Genomic DNA, 18,803 nt, shown 5'->3' with positions numbered 1-18,803 from the left:
TCTTGTGTGTTTAATATTTATAGTACTCAAAGCACAGCCTAAATAACTTAAGGGTTAACATTTATAGAGTAGTCACACTGTTGTTATTATTAAATGTTTATGAAATAATAAATCACCATTAGTAACATCAGTCAATCTGTTCACTTTACAGACAGGGCATGAAGAGACTGGACCACAGACTGGATCACATCATGAACAGACTGGACCACAGTGCTAGTTTGGCACCCCCACACTACTTATATTTAAGGGTTAGTTCACCCAAATATGTATATTCTGTCAGTAATTATACACCGTCATGTTGTTCCAACCCCTAGAACGCGAGCTGTCGGTAGCTGCAGTCACCAAAGTCTGTCTGAGTTCTATACAGTATAGTTTTTATACATTTACAAGGAGGTGGGACTTTTGGAGGTGGAGACAAGTCAAACAAAGCAGAGGGATGATTCTTGATTCAATCAAGAATAAGCATAACACTATCATTCAAATGATCCAATCAGCCTGATAGCATCACCCATACCTTCACATGATAATAGACAAAACTTGGAGTCATGTCACTGTTCAGGAGGTGTACACAGATACAAAGGTTAATGTCCGATGACTGGGTTGCTTGACTTAATCTTCTTTGAACTGTCAACTCACATGAACATAAATTAAACTGTCATCATCTATGCCTCACATGAACATAAATTAAACATATTCCCACAATATGTTAGCCAGCCATTAAAAACCGTTTTACCCACTCCACAGTGCACCAAACGCAAATCAGTTATAACACTAGACTATCGATGTATATGTCCGTTGAGGGAATAATGTTAGAAATCAAACTTACCTTTCATCACATTGCATTAGTTATAATTTGTTCCCTGTAATCATAAGCCTTGTCTACAGCAGCAGCGGAGTGATATTGATTACCTAGGCAACCGAGTGAGCCGGTCCACACATGATGCAAGAGTACCGGCATAATTACCTGCCGCTGGCACACTGTGTTTACTTTTTGCCGCATTACTAACCGGAGCAAAGTAAAATTCCGCAGCTGCTGAGAAACTAGTTCCTTTGGGATCATTGAGATGAAAGGTAATGTTTGATTTCTAACATTATTCTCTCAACGGACATTTTCATCGATAGTCTAGTGTTATAATTTATTTGCGTTTGGTGCACTGTGGAGTGGGTAAAACGTTTTTTTAATGGCTGGCTAACATATACCCTTGACTCGCGCTAGCCTAGCATCGGCTAACTATCCAAATATAAGAAATAAAAAAAAAAAAAAAAAAAAATGTCTCCACTGATGAATAACAACCAGGCTGACTTAAAAATGAGGTCCGATGTCAAAAATCCCGAACCACCCCTTTAAAGGGATAGTTCACTTTGAAATTAAATTTTGCTATGTTTTAGCTTACCTGAAGGGCATCCAAGATGTAGGTGTCTTTTTTCCCGCAGTAGTTTTAATTTTGATATTTTTAGGTCAAACCGTTCTTGTCTGTCAGTCATTTCATGCAGGAATATGGATTCTGTCTCAAAGAGTATGCACAGAGTCCAAATTAAAACAATTCCCCATCGTCCAAATTAATCAATTCCCCATCGTAAGTACACATTGATGGCCTAAGACACGAAACGAGCGGTTTGTGTGAGAAAACGAACGGTATTTATATCGTTTTTACCTCTTATAACACAGCCACGTCCAAATGATCTGAGGGCGTGGGCGCTTCCTGCTGTGTGACGTGTGCGCATAGATGTATATACACTAGATGTCGCCTTGGCTACGGCAGTTCATTGGAACGAATGTCTTTAATGCGACATCTAGTAGGGCTGTGCAATTAATTGAATTTGACGCTTGCCTTGTCCAGTCCAGCGCATTTTGAGAGACGGAGAGAGAGAGAGAAGACGCATCACCGCTGAACACTCACGCGGTTTGTGAAATTGTATCTTGGAGAAAGTTTTAAAATTATTGATTTGATTTTATAATCTGTGTGGATTCATTTAAGATACTCATACAATCTACATGCTAAAGTGAATCAATGTTTGCGGGGGGATTTCCCGCATTATAAGTGGTAGACCTGCGGGAATTAAATACTCATTGAAGTATTATCTGATACATTATTTATTTTAATAGTTCAAAAAGTACAATCAATGTTCAAATTTTGATTTTTTAAGAATTGTTGAAAGGTGTCTTTGGTAACACTTAACAATAAGGTTCATTAATTAGCATTATAACTAACTTACCTTAAGATAAACTAATAATTAACAATATTTCTATAGCATCTTAGTTAATATTAATTTCACCATTTACTAATACGTTATTAAAATGAAATGTTGTATTTGTTAACATTAGTTATACCATGGTCTGGGTGAATACTCGATTCTGATTGGCTGCAGGGTGTCCATTAAAAAGTGATAATGTACACCTAGGAACTGATGACAGTTTTAAATGATGCGCTGGTTCAAACTCACTGATCAACTGCTGCGGTCAGCTCGCTGTGGCCACGTTGCTTGGCAACGCCTGTATACTATTAAATAGTGCGCTCGACTTAATAAATAAAAACCCTCACGATTTTTACTCTAAAACACATTAAACTTTAGTAAGTGACCATGGTATAAGCGGGTTAATGCCCTTCGAGGTGTCCATTATCAGGTATTAATGGACTTCAGCGGAGGTTCACACCTCGCCGTCGTCCATTAAAACCTGATAATGGACACCTCGTCGGGCATTAACCCTTACTTAATGCAGTGTAAACTAACATGAACAAACAATGAACAGCTGTATTTTTATTAACTAGCATTAAAAAAGATTAATAAATACTGTAACAAATGTTTTTCTCATTGTTAGTTCATGTTAGTTAATACTTTAACTAATGTTAACTAATTAACATTATTGTAAAGCGTTACCGTGTCTTTTTAATAAATGCAACACGTTCCCAGTCATGTGAAATAATCGTGTTACATAATCGTGATTTCAATATTGACCAAAATAATCGTGATTATGATTTTTTCCATAATCGAGCAGCCCTAACATCTAGTGTATATACATCTATGCGCACACGTCACACAGCAGGAAGCGCCCGTGCCCTCAGATCACTTTGACGTGGTTGTTTTATAAGAGGTAAAAACGATATAAATACTGTTCGTTTTCTCACAAAAACCGCTCGTTTCGTGTCTTAGGCCGTCAATGTGTACTTACGATGGGGAATGGTTTAATGTGGACTCTGTGCATGCTCTTTGAGACAGTGACCATAGACCTGCATTATATGACTGACAGACAAGAACGGTTTGACCTAAAAATATCAAAATTGAAACTACTGTGGAAAAAAAGACACCTACATCTTGGATGCCCTTCAGGTAAGCTAAAACACCAAAATTTAATTTCAAAGTGAACTATCCCTTTAAAGGAACACTCCACCCATTTGCATTAAGCTTTGCAATGTTAGAAACCCAGTCATACTATTGAATGGTCGTGCAACATTTTCTCATTTTCCCCTGAGACGGGAGAAATCTGTATTTACCTCTTTACACTTCCTCCTACAATGATGCAAAAATCGTCATTTTGCGTCATTGTAGGAGGAAGTGTAAGAGGGGGGGGATTTCTGTTGAGACTACAAGCACTAGTTCCCACCCTTTCAAACCCGCCCATAGGGGGTTGGAGCTAATATGCTAACAGACCTATCACAGATCAGTGCCAGTGCGTTTGATTTCACCGGCAGAAACCTGCATGTCCGGCCGTCGAGATCGTCCAAAATGTCCGGGATTCGGCTTTGCTTTCTACGGTCGCCATTCATTGTTTACATGCACACCTTTTGTTTCAATCTAACTGAATTCATTCCGATTGGTGAATCTGAATGTAGTGTTTACATTAACGCTAAACATGTGATCGGTTGATGTGCGTTTTACCATTGCTAAGAAAATACTCGCTCCTCCGTGAGAGATAGCCCAGAGACCGGTGCGTCTCACAGGCGCCGCTCATCAGTAATCATGCCACCGCTTTTGCATTCTACAGTCGCCATTCATCATGTTTACTGTGGCGAGCAGGACGAGGCTAGGGCCGCGGGAGAAAGACGCGAGGCCGGTGGCGTGATCGGTTGATGTGCGTTTTACCACTGCTAAGAAAATTCCCGCTCCTCCGTGAGAGATACGAGCCAGTGCCTCACAGGTGTCGGTCATCAGTAATCACGCCACCGGCCTCGCGTCGTTCTCCTGTGGCCCTAGTCTCGTCCTGCTCGTCACAGTAAACACAATAAATGGCGACTGTAGAACCCAAAAGTCGAATCCCGGACATTTTGTGCCCGGGCATACTCACAGAGACTAGTAACTTAGCTTAGCTTAGCTTTATTATTTACAACTGCTCTCTAACCGGTAGGTGTGGCTTGAGAGTGGCCTCGTAGAGCAGCGAAGCAAGTGCATTCTGGGAGTTGTTGTCTTTCATCCACATAAGCCAAAAATACATTTTCTGGCTTTTCTTAGTCTAGAAAGCTCCAAACTAAAAAAATAATTTCACATTAGGGCTGTGACGGTGGCAGTTTTTTACCACCGCGGTGGTAATGGACCCAAATACCGGCGGTGTTGCGGTGTTTGGGTGGTTGTTTTGAAATAAATAAATAAAAACAAAGAAACGACACAATAAAGCCTGTAAAGCATTGCTATAAATATAAGTAAATACTGGTAACTTACATAATATAATAAATCTATTCTATTTAAGAAAAATCTTAATCTATTTAACAAAAAAAAAACTTTTGTTTACATACCTGCAAACTTGTCGCTTTTCGCCGAAAATCGCCGTTTTCTTGGTCAATTGTGTCATTTATGTGAATCGCGTAGAACCGGAGAGGTTTTTTTTTGGGGGTGTATTGTTTCTCACAGTAAACTGCCATGCAGGCTAGAATTGCGAAACATTATTGGATAATTCTTATAATTGACATTTCTCTGGGCCAATCGGGATCTTAGCACTTTTTATAATCTTGAAGCACACGCACAGCGTCAACAACAGCTGAGCTCGCGATTTGATGAGACGCCTCTGGCTACCGTGCGAGTCTAATGGAAACCATGGAAACTCACGCAGGAATTTTCCAGCATTGAACTTGTTTTAGCGCCCGCCAAAGTGATTTTTTGTCCTGCCAAAGTCTTATTTGATCGGTGAGTAATGTAGATGAACGGCTGCGTTTGTGACAGGGCGTATGTTTTAACTAAAAGAACGACGAGAGAGAGAGAGAGCCGGTCGCGCGCGCGCGCACTCTCTGTGTAAACGACTTCACCGTCTCCATAAGCGCTGCCCTTGCTCTCTCTCCCTCGCACATATTAATCAAAATAAATCGACACGGTGGTAAAATGTCGGAAGACCAAAGTTTCGTGTGGAGCATTCGGAGGTTTTTTTTTCCCTGAATTATACTGCTGGGTGTGAATTGTGCTAAATAAGTTTCCTTATCTTCTCGCGTTCCGGACATTCAGCTGACATAAAACAACACTTTAATTAAACGAAATAAAACTATACAGTGATGAAATGTTTTCTGTGTTGACACAAATCTTGGATTTCCATGTCCTAACTGCTGGGATAATCACACAACGCGCACGACACGTCCAATTCGCGAACTAATGACTCCTTTGAACCGATTCATTTTAATGAACTCAGGAGACGTCTGAATCGGTGTATAACTAATCAGTAACACTTTAGGTTTTATTTATTACATAAATTATATAAAAAGTACAGTTTGCTAACTCAAGCTTAAACTTTAAAATAAATAAAACCACTTTTTTTTAAAGCATTTTAAACATTTTTCCACACAGTGCTATCAAGAATCGATAAGAGAATCGTTAAAGGAGAAGTTCACTTTTAAATGAAAATTCTGTCATCATGTACTCACCCTCATGTTGTTTCAAACCTGTATGAATTTCTTTCTTCTGCTGAACACAAAGGAAGATATTTGGAAAAATGTCAGTACCGGTAACCAGACAGTTTTTGGGTCCCATTGACTTCCATAGTAGGAAAAAAAATATACTATGGAAGTCAATGGGACCCAAAAACTGTCTGGTTACTGACATTCTTCTAAATATCTTCCTTTCTGTTCAGCAGAAGAAAGAAATTCATACAGGTTTGAAACAACATGAGGGTGAGTACATGATGACAGAATTTTCATTTTAAAAGTGAACTTCTCCTTTAACGAATTGGATTGATAATCAGAATCGTCAGTGGCATTATTATTGATAAAATCTTATCAAATCCCATCCCTATGTGAATACAGTAAAATTATAATCAAACATTAAAGAACATACATGTTTTTTAATAGTTTTTTTTTTAAGAGTTAAAAGATTAAGACATTTTGCTAACATGAGGTCTTATTGTGTCACTGTCAGTCTTGTTACATCAGTGCAAAACTAGGGAATGCAGATTAATTATTATTATTATACATCATTCATCAGCATGCTATGATTAATCCCATTGCATGCATAAAAAAAAAGTTAGTCTGCTAACTACTATTAGTCTGCTAACTACTATTTCCACACAAAGACGCGTGATATAGCCTACCGCTCTGCGCTTTGAGAGGGATATGGGACACGAGCAGGAAAGAGACCATCGATCTCTTTTCTGATATCTTCAGGTTTTCTACTTGTAAAAGGTATGAGGAGATTATTTTATTTTCCACATGGATAAGACATTTAAGTTATGTTTGCGCGCTGCCAGAGAAAGCCAAACTAAAATCACCCGTCCTTGTGAAACGCGCTTTACAAATGAACTTGACGCGCCTATACCAATATGTCTAATAACAAGCACAAACTGTGTTGAAAAGAATTTGACGTTCATGTAAAAAATGTAGGCTATATCTGTCCTACAGCGGTTTTTCTACTTTAGCCTGCACAGTAAAGAATACGAAAATAATCGACCTAAAAGCGAACAAAGGAAGAAACGTTTATAATCCCCTTTGGAAATGGGTGAGACACGAGTGAAAGTATGGGAAAAGTAAAAAGAGATTCCATGCAGGGATGAGTCACGATTTTTGAATATTCGATTATGTTCTAATGTCTGTTGTGTGATCATTCTCTAAAATAAAATCTCCATGTTCTGGTGCTGATGCGGTTGACGCGTTCATGTGTGTGACGCTGCCAATAACGCACATAACAGCTGTCACAAACCGTAATGATTATGAACGTGTCAAATATAGCAAGGAGACATTTGAATTGTTTATTAATAAAGTGTTTTTTTTGTGTGACAGTGTCGGGCTGCAAAGATGAAGTTGACATTGCTCACTTGTCATCTTCGCAGTGAACGCGCCTAGAGAATTGCACACTACGGACTACATAAACATGCTAGTCGGTTTATTTTCGTTTTGAATTGTTTTGTTTAAAAGTAGACAATTCAACTTTTTATATGGAATAACTAATGGAATATTTTTAAATTCACTGATTATTATGTTCCATGAATATTATGCTAACCTTAAGATAACGTTCCATGAACGTTATGCTAACCTTAAGATAACGTTCCATTAACGTTATTCTAACCTTAAAATAACGTTCCATGAACGTTATGCTAACCTTAAGATAACGTTCCATGAACATTATGCTAACCTTAAGATAACATTCCATGAACGTTATGCTAACCTTGAGAATGTTCCAGCAATGTTGTGCTAACGTTCCAGCAACGTTATGAGTTATATTCGATTATGTTCTAATGTCTGTTGTGTGATCATTCTCTAAAATAAAATCTCCATGTTCTGGTGCTGATGCGGTTGACGCGTTCATGTGTGTGACGCTGCCAATAACGCACATAACAGCTGTCACAAACCGTAATGATTATGAACGTGTCAAATATAGCAAGGAGACATTTGAATTGTTTATTAATAAAGTGTTTTTTTTTGTGTGTCAGTGTCGGGCTGCAAAGATGAAGTTGACATTGCTCACTTGTCATCTTCGCAGTGAACGCGCCTAGAGAATTGCACACTACGGACTACATAAACATGCTAGTCGGTTTATTTTCGTTTTGAATTGTTTTGTTTAAAAGTAGACAATTCAACTTTTTATATGGAATAACTAATGGAATATTTTTAAATTCACTGATTATCGGGTGAAGATCGCAAACCAGAATTCAAAGCCGACAAAGTTTAAATTTATGGACTCACGCACAACTCTCTCATGAATTCAAACTTTTCCATGGCTGCGATATAACATTTAATTGCTAACCTATTATTTATTTTGTAAACAAAGCTTTGTGTGTCATAATATTAATGTAAAACAGCATTTACATACAAACTTTTTTTTTTTTGGCAAACCACCGCCGGTACTCCTCAGCCACCGCGGTGGCGCTTTACAACCGCGGTGGTGCAGTTGTCAAGTTTACCGGCACAGCCCTATTTCACATTTCTTCTACATAAATGACCCAATTTAAATACACATTCATCTTTCCAGAGGTGGAGTGTCCCTTTAAAGGATAATTCTGGTATTTAGCACTTTGAGTCTCTTTTCTGGTTTGTTTTGGATGAACTAGAGTGGTGGACACAGAAATGTTGACGATGGGTCCTGTCTCGACTTTTAGACTTGTTTAGAATCGCCTTTGACGGCTTCAGAGTGTCTGTCTATGGGCATGCACGAACATGTCCTAAAAACAAACCTAATAACTTTCGTTTTCAAAACTGTGCAACTCACCGAGTGGTTAGTGGTGTTCGTTGATGATTAAAAACAAATATATCGGCACAATGTATGATTTCAATCCGTGTTATTTGCTATATATTTACTAATATACTATTTTTTCAGATAGCTCACAACAAAGTATAAACTTCCGCTCGATATTTGAGTCTGAAGCATCTTTTCCGTTCCCGGTAGCGCAGTAATATCAACGAGCAATGAGTCCTCCAACAGAAATTAATGGGATTTTACAAAATGGCAAATAAAACACAACAGAAACTGTATTTTGCTACGCTACTTGTTTTTAATCATCAACGAACACCACTAACCACTCGGTGAGTTGCACAGTTTTGAAAACGAACGTTAAGGGTTGTTTTTAGGACATGTTCGTGCATGCCCATAGACAGCCACTCTGAAGCGCTCAAAGGCGATTCTAAACGAGTCAAAAAGTCGAGACAGGACCCATCGTCAACATTTCTGTGTCCACCACTCTAGTTCATCCAAAACAAACCAGAAAAGAGACTCAAAGTGCTAAATACCAGAATTATCCTTCAAGACTTCCGTTCATCTTCAGAACACAAATTAAGATATTTTTGATGAAATATGAGAGCTGGCTCACTCCTCCAAAGGCTTCTAGGCAATTTCATTCTGCCCAGAAAGTTAGTAAAGACATTGTTAAAATAGTCCAAGTGACTGGCTCAACCTTAAGTTCATCAAGCGACGACAATTATTTTTGTGTGCAAAAATAACAACTTTATTCAACTATTCATTTTCTTATGTGTGAGCCTCTGAGTGAGTTCACAAAAGTGAAATTTACATCGAGTCCCATCTGCGTCATCTTCTCAGTTCTCGCTGCTCTCGTGAACTCTAGGGCTGGGACGATACAACTATCTCCCGATTCGATACTATCACGATACTTGGGTGCTGATACTGCTGGTATTACAATATTTTTTTAAGAATTGCGATTCGATATTGCGATTTTTATTTTATTTTTAACACTAGACCATCAGAAAATGTTAAATCACACTTTTACAGACTGTATAGGCTACATGATGTATAAGATGAGTAATATTTACAAAAACAATTCATCTCATCTTTCTGACTTATTTCAGAAGCATCATACAGTTAGTACTACATTCTCTTTAATATATGATTGAGTTGAAAAAAAAATCAACTCGAACCGAATGAATAGAGAGGCGGGTCTTCCATTGTAGTGATGAAAGCTACAGTTGTTTTGGACGCCAGAGAGTGCGATGATGGAAGATAAACTTGTGGTGCTCTTGCGGGTTACCAGGAGCTTAACGACTTCACGAATCGTAACTATCACAATGTTAACAGAAAATAAACAAAGTTAATAAAAGTCTGATTTGACATTTACTTGACTGACAGGACAGCTGTTTCTGTGTTCGCCTAGCAACAAAAAACGCAGTTCACTGCTTGTTCTGTGTGATTGGGGCAGTGCTGTGTGCCTCGCGTTTTCGAACCGGAAAAACGTGTTAGGTGTGATTGGGGCTTTACTCTATCTTGATTGCTATCATAAACATCAGTGTTTATATTTGAAATTTAAACTTTTATCCTAGTACTTCTATGATAATTTGAACTAGCCTATTGCATCACAGAAATAATGATACTATGAGGTTGAAAAGACTGATTGTGAAGCTGTTTCATGACGACTCTCTCCGGGTCAGCACAGCTTTAAATGTTGCGATATGATTTTGTCAAGGGTTTAATAGACAGACGAAATGGAAGCAGATTGTGTGGGTGTTTGAATCGAGATCACATTTTTTTAAAGATGAATCGTGCAGCTCTATTGTCTTATCTCTCTCCCAGTATATGAGTAGCGTGATGGCTTATCAATGCATTCAATCTCACGCCGCTTTTACGTGTCCAATTGAAAGGGATATTAAGTTACTCGACACTCGAAATTTAACAACACATTTCATCCTTTGTTGGAACGAAGAGACTTACTTCGGTCAACCTCGTCTCTAACTTGAATTTCAATTAATATCGATTCTGTAATAAAGAAATAATCCATTTTAAGAACGTTTAAAAAACAACAACACGATACCTAGGTGAATCGATTTTTTCTCCCAGCACTAGTGAAGTCACTCAGAAGCCAATACGGAAGAAAATGAATAGTTGAATAAAGTCTTTATTTTGTTTTTTTGTGCATAAAAATTATTGTCGTCACTTGATAAACTCGCCAGAATAAAATTGCCTAGAAGCCTATTGAGGAGTGAGCCAGATCTCAGATTTCATCAAAAATATCTTAATTTGTGTTCTGAAGAGTCTTACGGGGTTGGAATAACATGAGGGTGAGTGATTACTGACAGAATTTTTTGGTGAACTAACCCTTAAACACCGTTTTCATTACATTTAAATGCTTATATGAAAATATGTGTTGTTGTTTTTTTAAGCTATAATGTAGCGTTTAAAAATGTATGATAATCATATGAAATGTTCTACTTTTTGATGTGCTGTAAAAGTGTGCACTTATAATTCACATGGTTGTGTTAATAAAAAATAAAGTTGTACAAATTCTGCAGAATTTTTTTTCTAACCTTAAAATAACATTTTAACTTGAAAGAAAGTGGACATTTTAATGTTCTTTGAATGTTGTATTGTTAATAACATTTTGGGGGAAAGAACGTTTCAGGAATGTTATGCTTACCTTAAGATGATGTTCCAGCAACGTTATGCCAATGTTCTGGCAATGTTATACTAGTCTTAAGATAACGTTGCATGAACGTTATGCTAACCTCAAGGTAACGTTGCATGAACATTATGCTAACCTTAAGATAACGTTCCATGAACGTTATGCTAACCTTAAGATAACATTCCATGAACGTAATGCTAACCTTAAGAATGTTCCAGTAATGTTGTGCTAATGTTCCAGCAACGTTATGCTAACCTTAAGATAATGTTCCAGCAACATTATGCAAACCTTAAGATAACTTTCCATGAACATTATGCTAACCTTAAGATAACGTTCCATGAACGTTATGCTAACCTTAAGATAACATTCCATGAACGTTATGCTAACCTTAAGAATGTTCCAGCAATGTTGTGCTAACGTTCCAGCAATGTTAGCTAACCTTAAGATAACGTTCCATGAATATTATGCTAACCTTAAGATAACGTTCCATGAACGTTATGCTAACCTTAAGATAACGTTCCATTAACGTTATTCTAATCTTAAGATAACGTTCCATGAACGTTATGCTAACCTTAAGATAACGTTCCATGAACATTATGCTAACCTTAAGATAACATTCCATGAACGTTATGCTAACCTTGAGAATGTTCCAGCAATGTTGTGCTAACGTTCCAGCAACGTTATGCTAACCTTAAGATAACGTTCCAGCAACGTTATGCTAACCTTAAGATAACGTTCCAGCAACGTTATGCTAACCTTAAGATAACGTTCCAGCAACGTTATGCAAACCTTAAGATAATGTTCCAGCAATGTTGTGCTAACCTTAAGATAACATTCCAGCAACGTTATGCAAACCTTAAGATAATGTTCCAGCAATGTTGTGCTAACGTTCCAGCAACGTTATGCTAACCTTAAGATAACGTTCCAGCAACGTTATGTAAACCTTAAGACAATGTTCCAGCAACGTTATGCTAACATTCCGGCAACGTTATGCTAACCTTAAGATAACGTTCCAGCAACATTATCCTAACGTTCCAGCAATGTTTTTCTAACATTAAAATACCATTCCAGCAACGTTATGCAAACTGGACATTTCAACATTTTAAGAACGTTTCAAGTCAACGTTCCCACAACGTTCTTAGAACATATTTTTGTTAGCTGGGATGGCTCATAAATGTGTGACAAGTATTCGCTGAGTTTTGTTTCAGTTTATAGACGTGCTCAAGGAAAAAAAAGTTCACCGCGACGGAGAGATTCTTTTTTTATATTTCTTTTTTCTGTATGACCATAAATGACGGAGTAATTTAAGTTTATAGTGCTACAATGTGAAGAAAATTCACATTAACCTCAGAGGGTTAATGATGTCTATCCTATCGTTTTGGATTTTGAAAGTGGTCGTTGTGTAAACTGTCAATGGAGGGACAGAAACTATCTGATGTCATTAAAAATATCTTCATTTGTGTTCCGAAGATCTGAAGGTCTTACGGATGTGGAACGACATGAGGGAGAGGTATTAACCCTCTGAGGTCGGCAATCACACCGGCGTGATCTGCTCGTTTTTTTCCTTATCAGTGCGAAAGAGATTCAAAATACTCTATTGATTTTGATATTACATGCTTGTGTTGTACATCAATCGATCCTGTTAAGTGTGTATTTTTTTGTGTATACTCACAATAAAAACAACGTGTTGTGCTTTTTGCAAAATAAAGAAAAATAAGCGAGTTCTGCCTTCTCTCTGTCAGTGAAGTCCATTCTGAAACGCGTCCGAAAATGAACTATAACTCAGCGAATACTCAGTCAAACAGACATACAGACACACAGGCATGAAGCTTGAATTCTCTTCTTTTAACTGAAGTAATTTATATAAGAAACAAATATTATCAGTTAATGTAATCAGTATGAAAAGAGAGAGATGTCAGCCGTTCTCATCTCAGCTCATCAACTTTAATGCGACCCCGCCCACGTAGAGCGTGCGCTATTCAAACGCAAATGGTAATACACGCAAACCTGTGAACGCCCACATCAGCTGGATAACACACACCGCAACTCATGCACTTTATGTCGTCTTGTTTCGCTGTGAGGAATAATCCTTAGGAATAATTTAGTTTCACATCAAGGAACAACGGATCCAGCTATTCAGACCTATGACATGCCCACATCAGCTGGATAACACACACCGCAAGTTAACAGAGTCATGTACTTTACGACGCTGTGAGGAATAATATGCTACTATCTTAATAATAATCCTGGAAAATTTACCTTAGTTTCATTTCGAGGAGCAACAGATCCGGCTGAGGAATAGGTCAGTTCTATATCTGCTTTGTTCTAATCGCAAGTGTCTGTACACGCAAAAAGACTGTTTAAATATGAATTGCGTTTCTGAGTGTGAATGAATGAATGTACATATGCACGCTGTTGTGTAGCTACTACAGCTGGCAAAAATATTGTTTCAAAATGAATCGCGTTTTTGCGTGTGTGAATGAATGAACAGCTTTTACCAAACTCTATTGCTATAGCCTACTGAGATGAGTAAAAATCGGCTACAAAAATGGGATAGATTATAAAGTTTTTACTGTAAAATACTGCCACATCAAATAAGCTTATAATGTTGCCAATTTCTGCTCATATATGTAGGCTATATTCAAACTATTGAATCCTTAACTTTTGCAATAAATATGATAAAATGTATACTATATTTTTACAAAGAAAGATTACACTGGAAATATTGTTACAATTTTAATTGTTGTTGTAATTGTATACCCTTTTTAATAAAATATCAAATATATATAAGGTCAATATAAGCCTTCACTTTAAATATTTTTTATTGTGTTTTATTAGTGACACATTTGGGTGTATATATATATATATATATATATATATATATATATATATATATATATATATATATATATATATATATATTGCTCTTGCATTCTTTCTTGTGGCTCAGTGACACCTGAATGAATGGCTCATTAAGTATGTGGGCCCCATTGTCTCCTCAGGTGTGAATCACTAAATATGCATGATCGTTGACGCCCCTTGCGCATGTTGCCTTTCCAAACAAGAAGTGTCTTGCAAAATTTAAATCAATGTATTGTTTTATGTGAATGATCAGGCAGGATGATTTTCACATCATTTTGAAGAAAAAAACTCTAGGCGACGACAAAGTCAAAAGTCTTATTGACACATATTTAGTATGTGTTTTGTGGCCTTATTTCAGAAACTTTAGTTTTTAGTTTTTTCAATAACCATGCATAAACATTATTCTCTCAAAAATACAAACATGTACATTCATGTTGCTCACATATTATGGTAGCCCTGTTTGTGCTAAAAACACCTCAGACCCCAGAGGGTTAATGACAGAAAATTCATTCTTTGGTGATCTAACCCTTTAATAGATTACACATTCAAGAAAATATTTGCAATCATTTTGTAAAAGGGGTTTTCTGCATGTTTGGACCAGCAGGTTTCACCTTGTGGTGTTTTGAGCGCTTCTTCAAAAAAAAAAAAATTGCGCAGGTATTGAACCATTTGATTCAAAGTTTGTAAAAGCTTTGTTTCTCATATCTCTAGTGCTTACAGTATTTTGTAGAAATTATTGTAAATCTGGATTATAGAAGTGCTAAAAGAACATGGATACACCATTGAGGAAGAGCTTGGACGAGGGGCTTCAGGAATGGCGTTTCTGGTGAAAGACGCAGACGGAGATCTTTATGTGGTCAAACAGATGAACTCCAGAGATGTAAGATCTTACTTGAGTATTGACCACAGAACTCACAACTTTTCCCCTCCAATAACAGTGTCGCTTCAATGGAAGGTTTTTCTTCTTCTTTCTTTCAGGACGAGGAACTGGATTCTGTCAAAAATGAAGTCGAGATCCTGAAAACTCTGCAGTTTGGATATATTGTTACTTATGTGGATTCATTTGAAGGTTTTTTTCTTTGTGCACTAATGTTACTTTGTTCCAAATGAAAAATGTGGTTGTTTTTTGTTGTGTTTCTGGAAAATTAAATAGAAGTATTTACCATGATAGAAGGATAACAGTTAACTGAACAAAGACAGTTTAGCTTTCAGAAAATGAAGCTATTTTAATACAGTCAGAGTTAAATCATTCTCTGACTGGATGTTCATTTATGTAGATAAAGAAGCGGGACGCATTTATATTGTGATGGAGTATTGTGAAGGAGGAGACCTTTCAAAAATCATGGAAAAACAGAAAAATGAAAGTTTTTTTGAAGAAAAACAGGTGAGTTTCTATTCTATTCTCTATCCTTTAAACCACTCTCACATAAAACATGATTTTGTATGTTATAACCCCAAAAATACAATCCTTGTCGGGACATTAAACACACATACAGTACACACACACATATGTTGGGTTTTCATGTTTTGAGGACACAGAGACAAAATGTTTTTTATACTGTACAAGCTGTATATTCTGTATACCCAACACACACACACACACACACACACACGCACACACACACACACACACACACACACACACACACACACACACACACACACATTCTTGTACATCTATCTTTGAGGACATTCAATGATACAATGCAATCTCTAGCCGCTTACCCTAAACTTATCCATAACAACTAAATGCCTAACCCGACCCCTGTCCCTTAACCTACAATTAACCTCATTATAACCTTATAAACCTACCCATCACACACACACACACTAACCCGACCCCTAAACCAACCCATCACACACAAAATAACCCGATCCCTAAACCTACCCATCACACACACACACACACACACACACACACATATTTGGGATATTTTAGGTAAATTTAATTTAATTGTATCAATCAATAAATTCCATATAAATACTAGAAACAAACCTTGTTGTATTATTTTAATTTAATACTGTGAAGCTGCTTTGATACAACCTGTATTGTGAAAAGCTCTATACAAATATTCTTGACTTCACTTGACTTGACACACACTAACCCGACCCCTAAACCTACCATCACACAAAACTCATTCTGTATGATTTATAGGCTTTCCTCATGAAGACCAAAAAATGTCCCCACAAGGGTCAAAATTGACTGGTATTACTATACTTGTGGGCACATTGGTCCCATAACGTAGGGATTACTTTCTCCATGTGTGTAGATCCTCGACTGGCTGGTTCAAATTTGTCTGGCTCTGCAGTATCTACACGAGAAGAACATTCTTCATAGAGATATTAAACCTCAGGTATGCACTGATAAAGCTCAATAAATCACATCACAAAGTAAAAGACTTATGAGATTTCTGTTGTCATTGTAGAATGTCTTCCTGACTGAAGATGGTTACATCAGTCTAGGAGATTTTGGAAGCTCAAAAGCATTGGAAAGGTAAATAAAAATAAAATAAAAACATTAATGGGAACTAGTGATGGATCAAAACCAAAAGTCCTGGACTGTTACAGGTTTGAGTTTACATTATTTTTTCCTTTGCAGAGCTGATGAATATGCTAATTCAGTTGTGGGTACAAACCTCTACATCAGCCCAGAAGTTTATCGGAAGAAATATAATTCCAAGAGGTAAGCTTTTGGATAACTGAATGTATAAACAATATTGATATGTTCAGCATTATAAAAAGGTAATCAAAATTAAATTTCCTTGATACTTGATATTTGATCCTTGATCGGTGCTTGCAAAAGTATCAACCTTTCTTTATTTGACCTTCATTAGGCATTTGTGTCCTTTCTCCTACACACTTATCCATTACCTGCAGTTGTGCGAGGTTTCACTAAAAATATTAAGTTCATTGTGTTATAGACTAAATTAATTTAGAAGATTTTGCATGATTTATTCAGGTAGATTCCATTAAAGAAACCAAAGCCCTATGCAAATGGTAATTGTTTCTCATGGGGTCGTAAGTTATTTTCAACATTTACAGGGTTATTCAGTGATTTTTATTGCCTCAGAATTTAGAATGCCAGTGTTTTTCTCCTATCATTCGCATAAAAATCCCCGGCTGATTTACCTACCGTTTATTGACGAACACCAAGATCGTGTGGGGATTTACTTGCCGTCCAAATCCACATCTCTGAGTTTACAAGATGAGATCACATCAAGATTCACTGTTTAAAAGGACATTGTGTAGGAATTTCTCCCATCTAGTGGTGAAATTGTATTTTGCATTCAAACGAATAATGCTCTCCAACACCTTGCTTTTTCAAATACGTGTTGCATCTACGGTAGCAGTTATGTACCAAAAAGCTATGACAGGATGTCTTCTACTTAATCGAGTTTTTCTTCGGGTGAACAGGTTTGTTATTTAAAACAAACTGAAACTTGAAACAACGAAAAAAAAAGAAAAAAAAACTGTTACAGTATGAATTACTGATTGTGAAAAACATTAACTATGGTAATTAGTAGTAATGCCTTCTTTATTCGTTATATTTTTACGTGCATTGTTAGATATCATCATCATCAGCACCTTCTTTAACGTTACTTTACTCAATAGCTGCTATTCATCAAAGAGCCTTAACTTAAGCCTTAACCTGTTTAACTTTTAACAATAAATGTTCTACTGTCTATCTATATAATAAAGTACACAACCAAGCAATGAAAAAAAAGCTTGTAATTAAGACCGTAACATTGACTTACCTGTTGAGAAAGCAGGGTTGACTTACCTGTTGAGAAAGCCTGTCAACTTCAGCGTCTCTTTTGAAAGCTTTCACCTGCATTAGCTATCCCGACATTAACCCTTGTTTTTGTAATCTCCGGTCACGTTTCCTTTTATTCGATGGACTTTTTCGATGACGAGGACTGGTTATATGACTGTTTTCGGGTTGAATGGTGGTCTTCTCGCACCCCTCGAGCGCCTGTGAGACGAAAAACCACCCTTGCAACTTTGGGCCGGCGGGCCGCTGGCCGCAGCATCAGGAAGTATCGCGTGATATCAGGTCTCGTGATGTAACAAACTGCTTTGCGGCACTGCACACATATACTATCTAAACATTTATATGCTAGCCTTCTGTGTATTATACATACCTCAGTGGACATGGCTCTGTGTGTTCGCCGGGTTCTTTGAAAACAAATGCACATGACCAGCGGGAGAAGATGGGACGAGCCAACAAGTTTTAACGACAGTGTTGTCAAATATCTATTCCAAAGCTGTAGGGGGAGCTCTATAGAGAAACCCGCGAGCAAAAAGCGAGAAAACAGTGAAGAAGTCGGCAAAGCTGCATAATGCAGCTTTAAAAGGCTGCACTGTACGGTTATGTAAACACCGTTTATTCATGCTGAGTCACAGGATGAGTCCTCGTCATCGAAAAAGTCCATCGAATAAAGGATTAAAAGTTTTAATAAATATGCATCGGACTCAGTGTGCAAGGTTTCTGTGTGTAACGAATTTTAAGGCTGACGAGCACGAAAAAACGCATACGAAAATTTCGGACTCAGTGTGCAATGGCCTTTAGTCTGATCATTGGCAGAGGTATTTGTACACCATTGAGGGCATATTTATGAATACAAATATTGATTTTAGATAATAAAATACCTAAAAACTACACATTGTCCCTTTAAATCCTTTTTAATCA

The 18,803-nt window shown here is 37.2% G+C and overlaps 1 protein-coding gene across 1 annotated transcript in view; it reads left to right on the top strand.

Moving 5' to 3' along the window:
* LOC307155990 (uncharacterized protein) overlaps positions 1–18,803 on the top strand; it is a 50,639-nt gene that overhangs the window by 25,733 nt on the left and 6,103 nt on the right. The window contains exons 3-8 of the mRNA XM_079867139.1: positions 14,869–14,993; positions 15,092–15,182; positions 15,391–15,497; positions 16,384–16,467; positions 16,540–16,607; positions 16,713–16,796. Coding sequence (XP_079723265.1) covers positions 14,869–14,993; positions 15,092–15,182; positions 15,391–15,497; positions 16,384–16,467; positions 16,540–16,607; positions 16,713–16,796 — 559 coding nt within the window. The remainder of the gene's footprint in view (positions 1–14,868; positions 14,994–15,091; positions 15,183–15,390; positions 15,498–16,383; positions 16,468–16,539; positions 16,608–16,712; positions 16,797–18,803) is intronic.

Source organism: Squalius cephalus (genome assembly GCF_949319135.1).
Source record: "Squalius cephalus genome assembly, chromosome: 1".
NCBI classification, from domain to species: Eukaryota; Metazoa; Chordata; class Actinopteri; order Cypriniformes; family Leuciscidae; genus Squalius; species Squalius cephalus.
The sequence above is the reverse complement of the archived record's forward strand: the minus strand, read 5'-3'. Positions and strand labels throughout refer to the sequence as shown.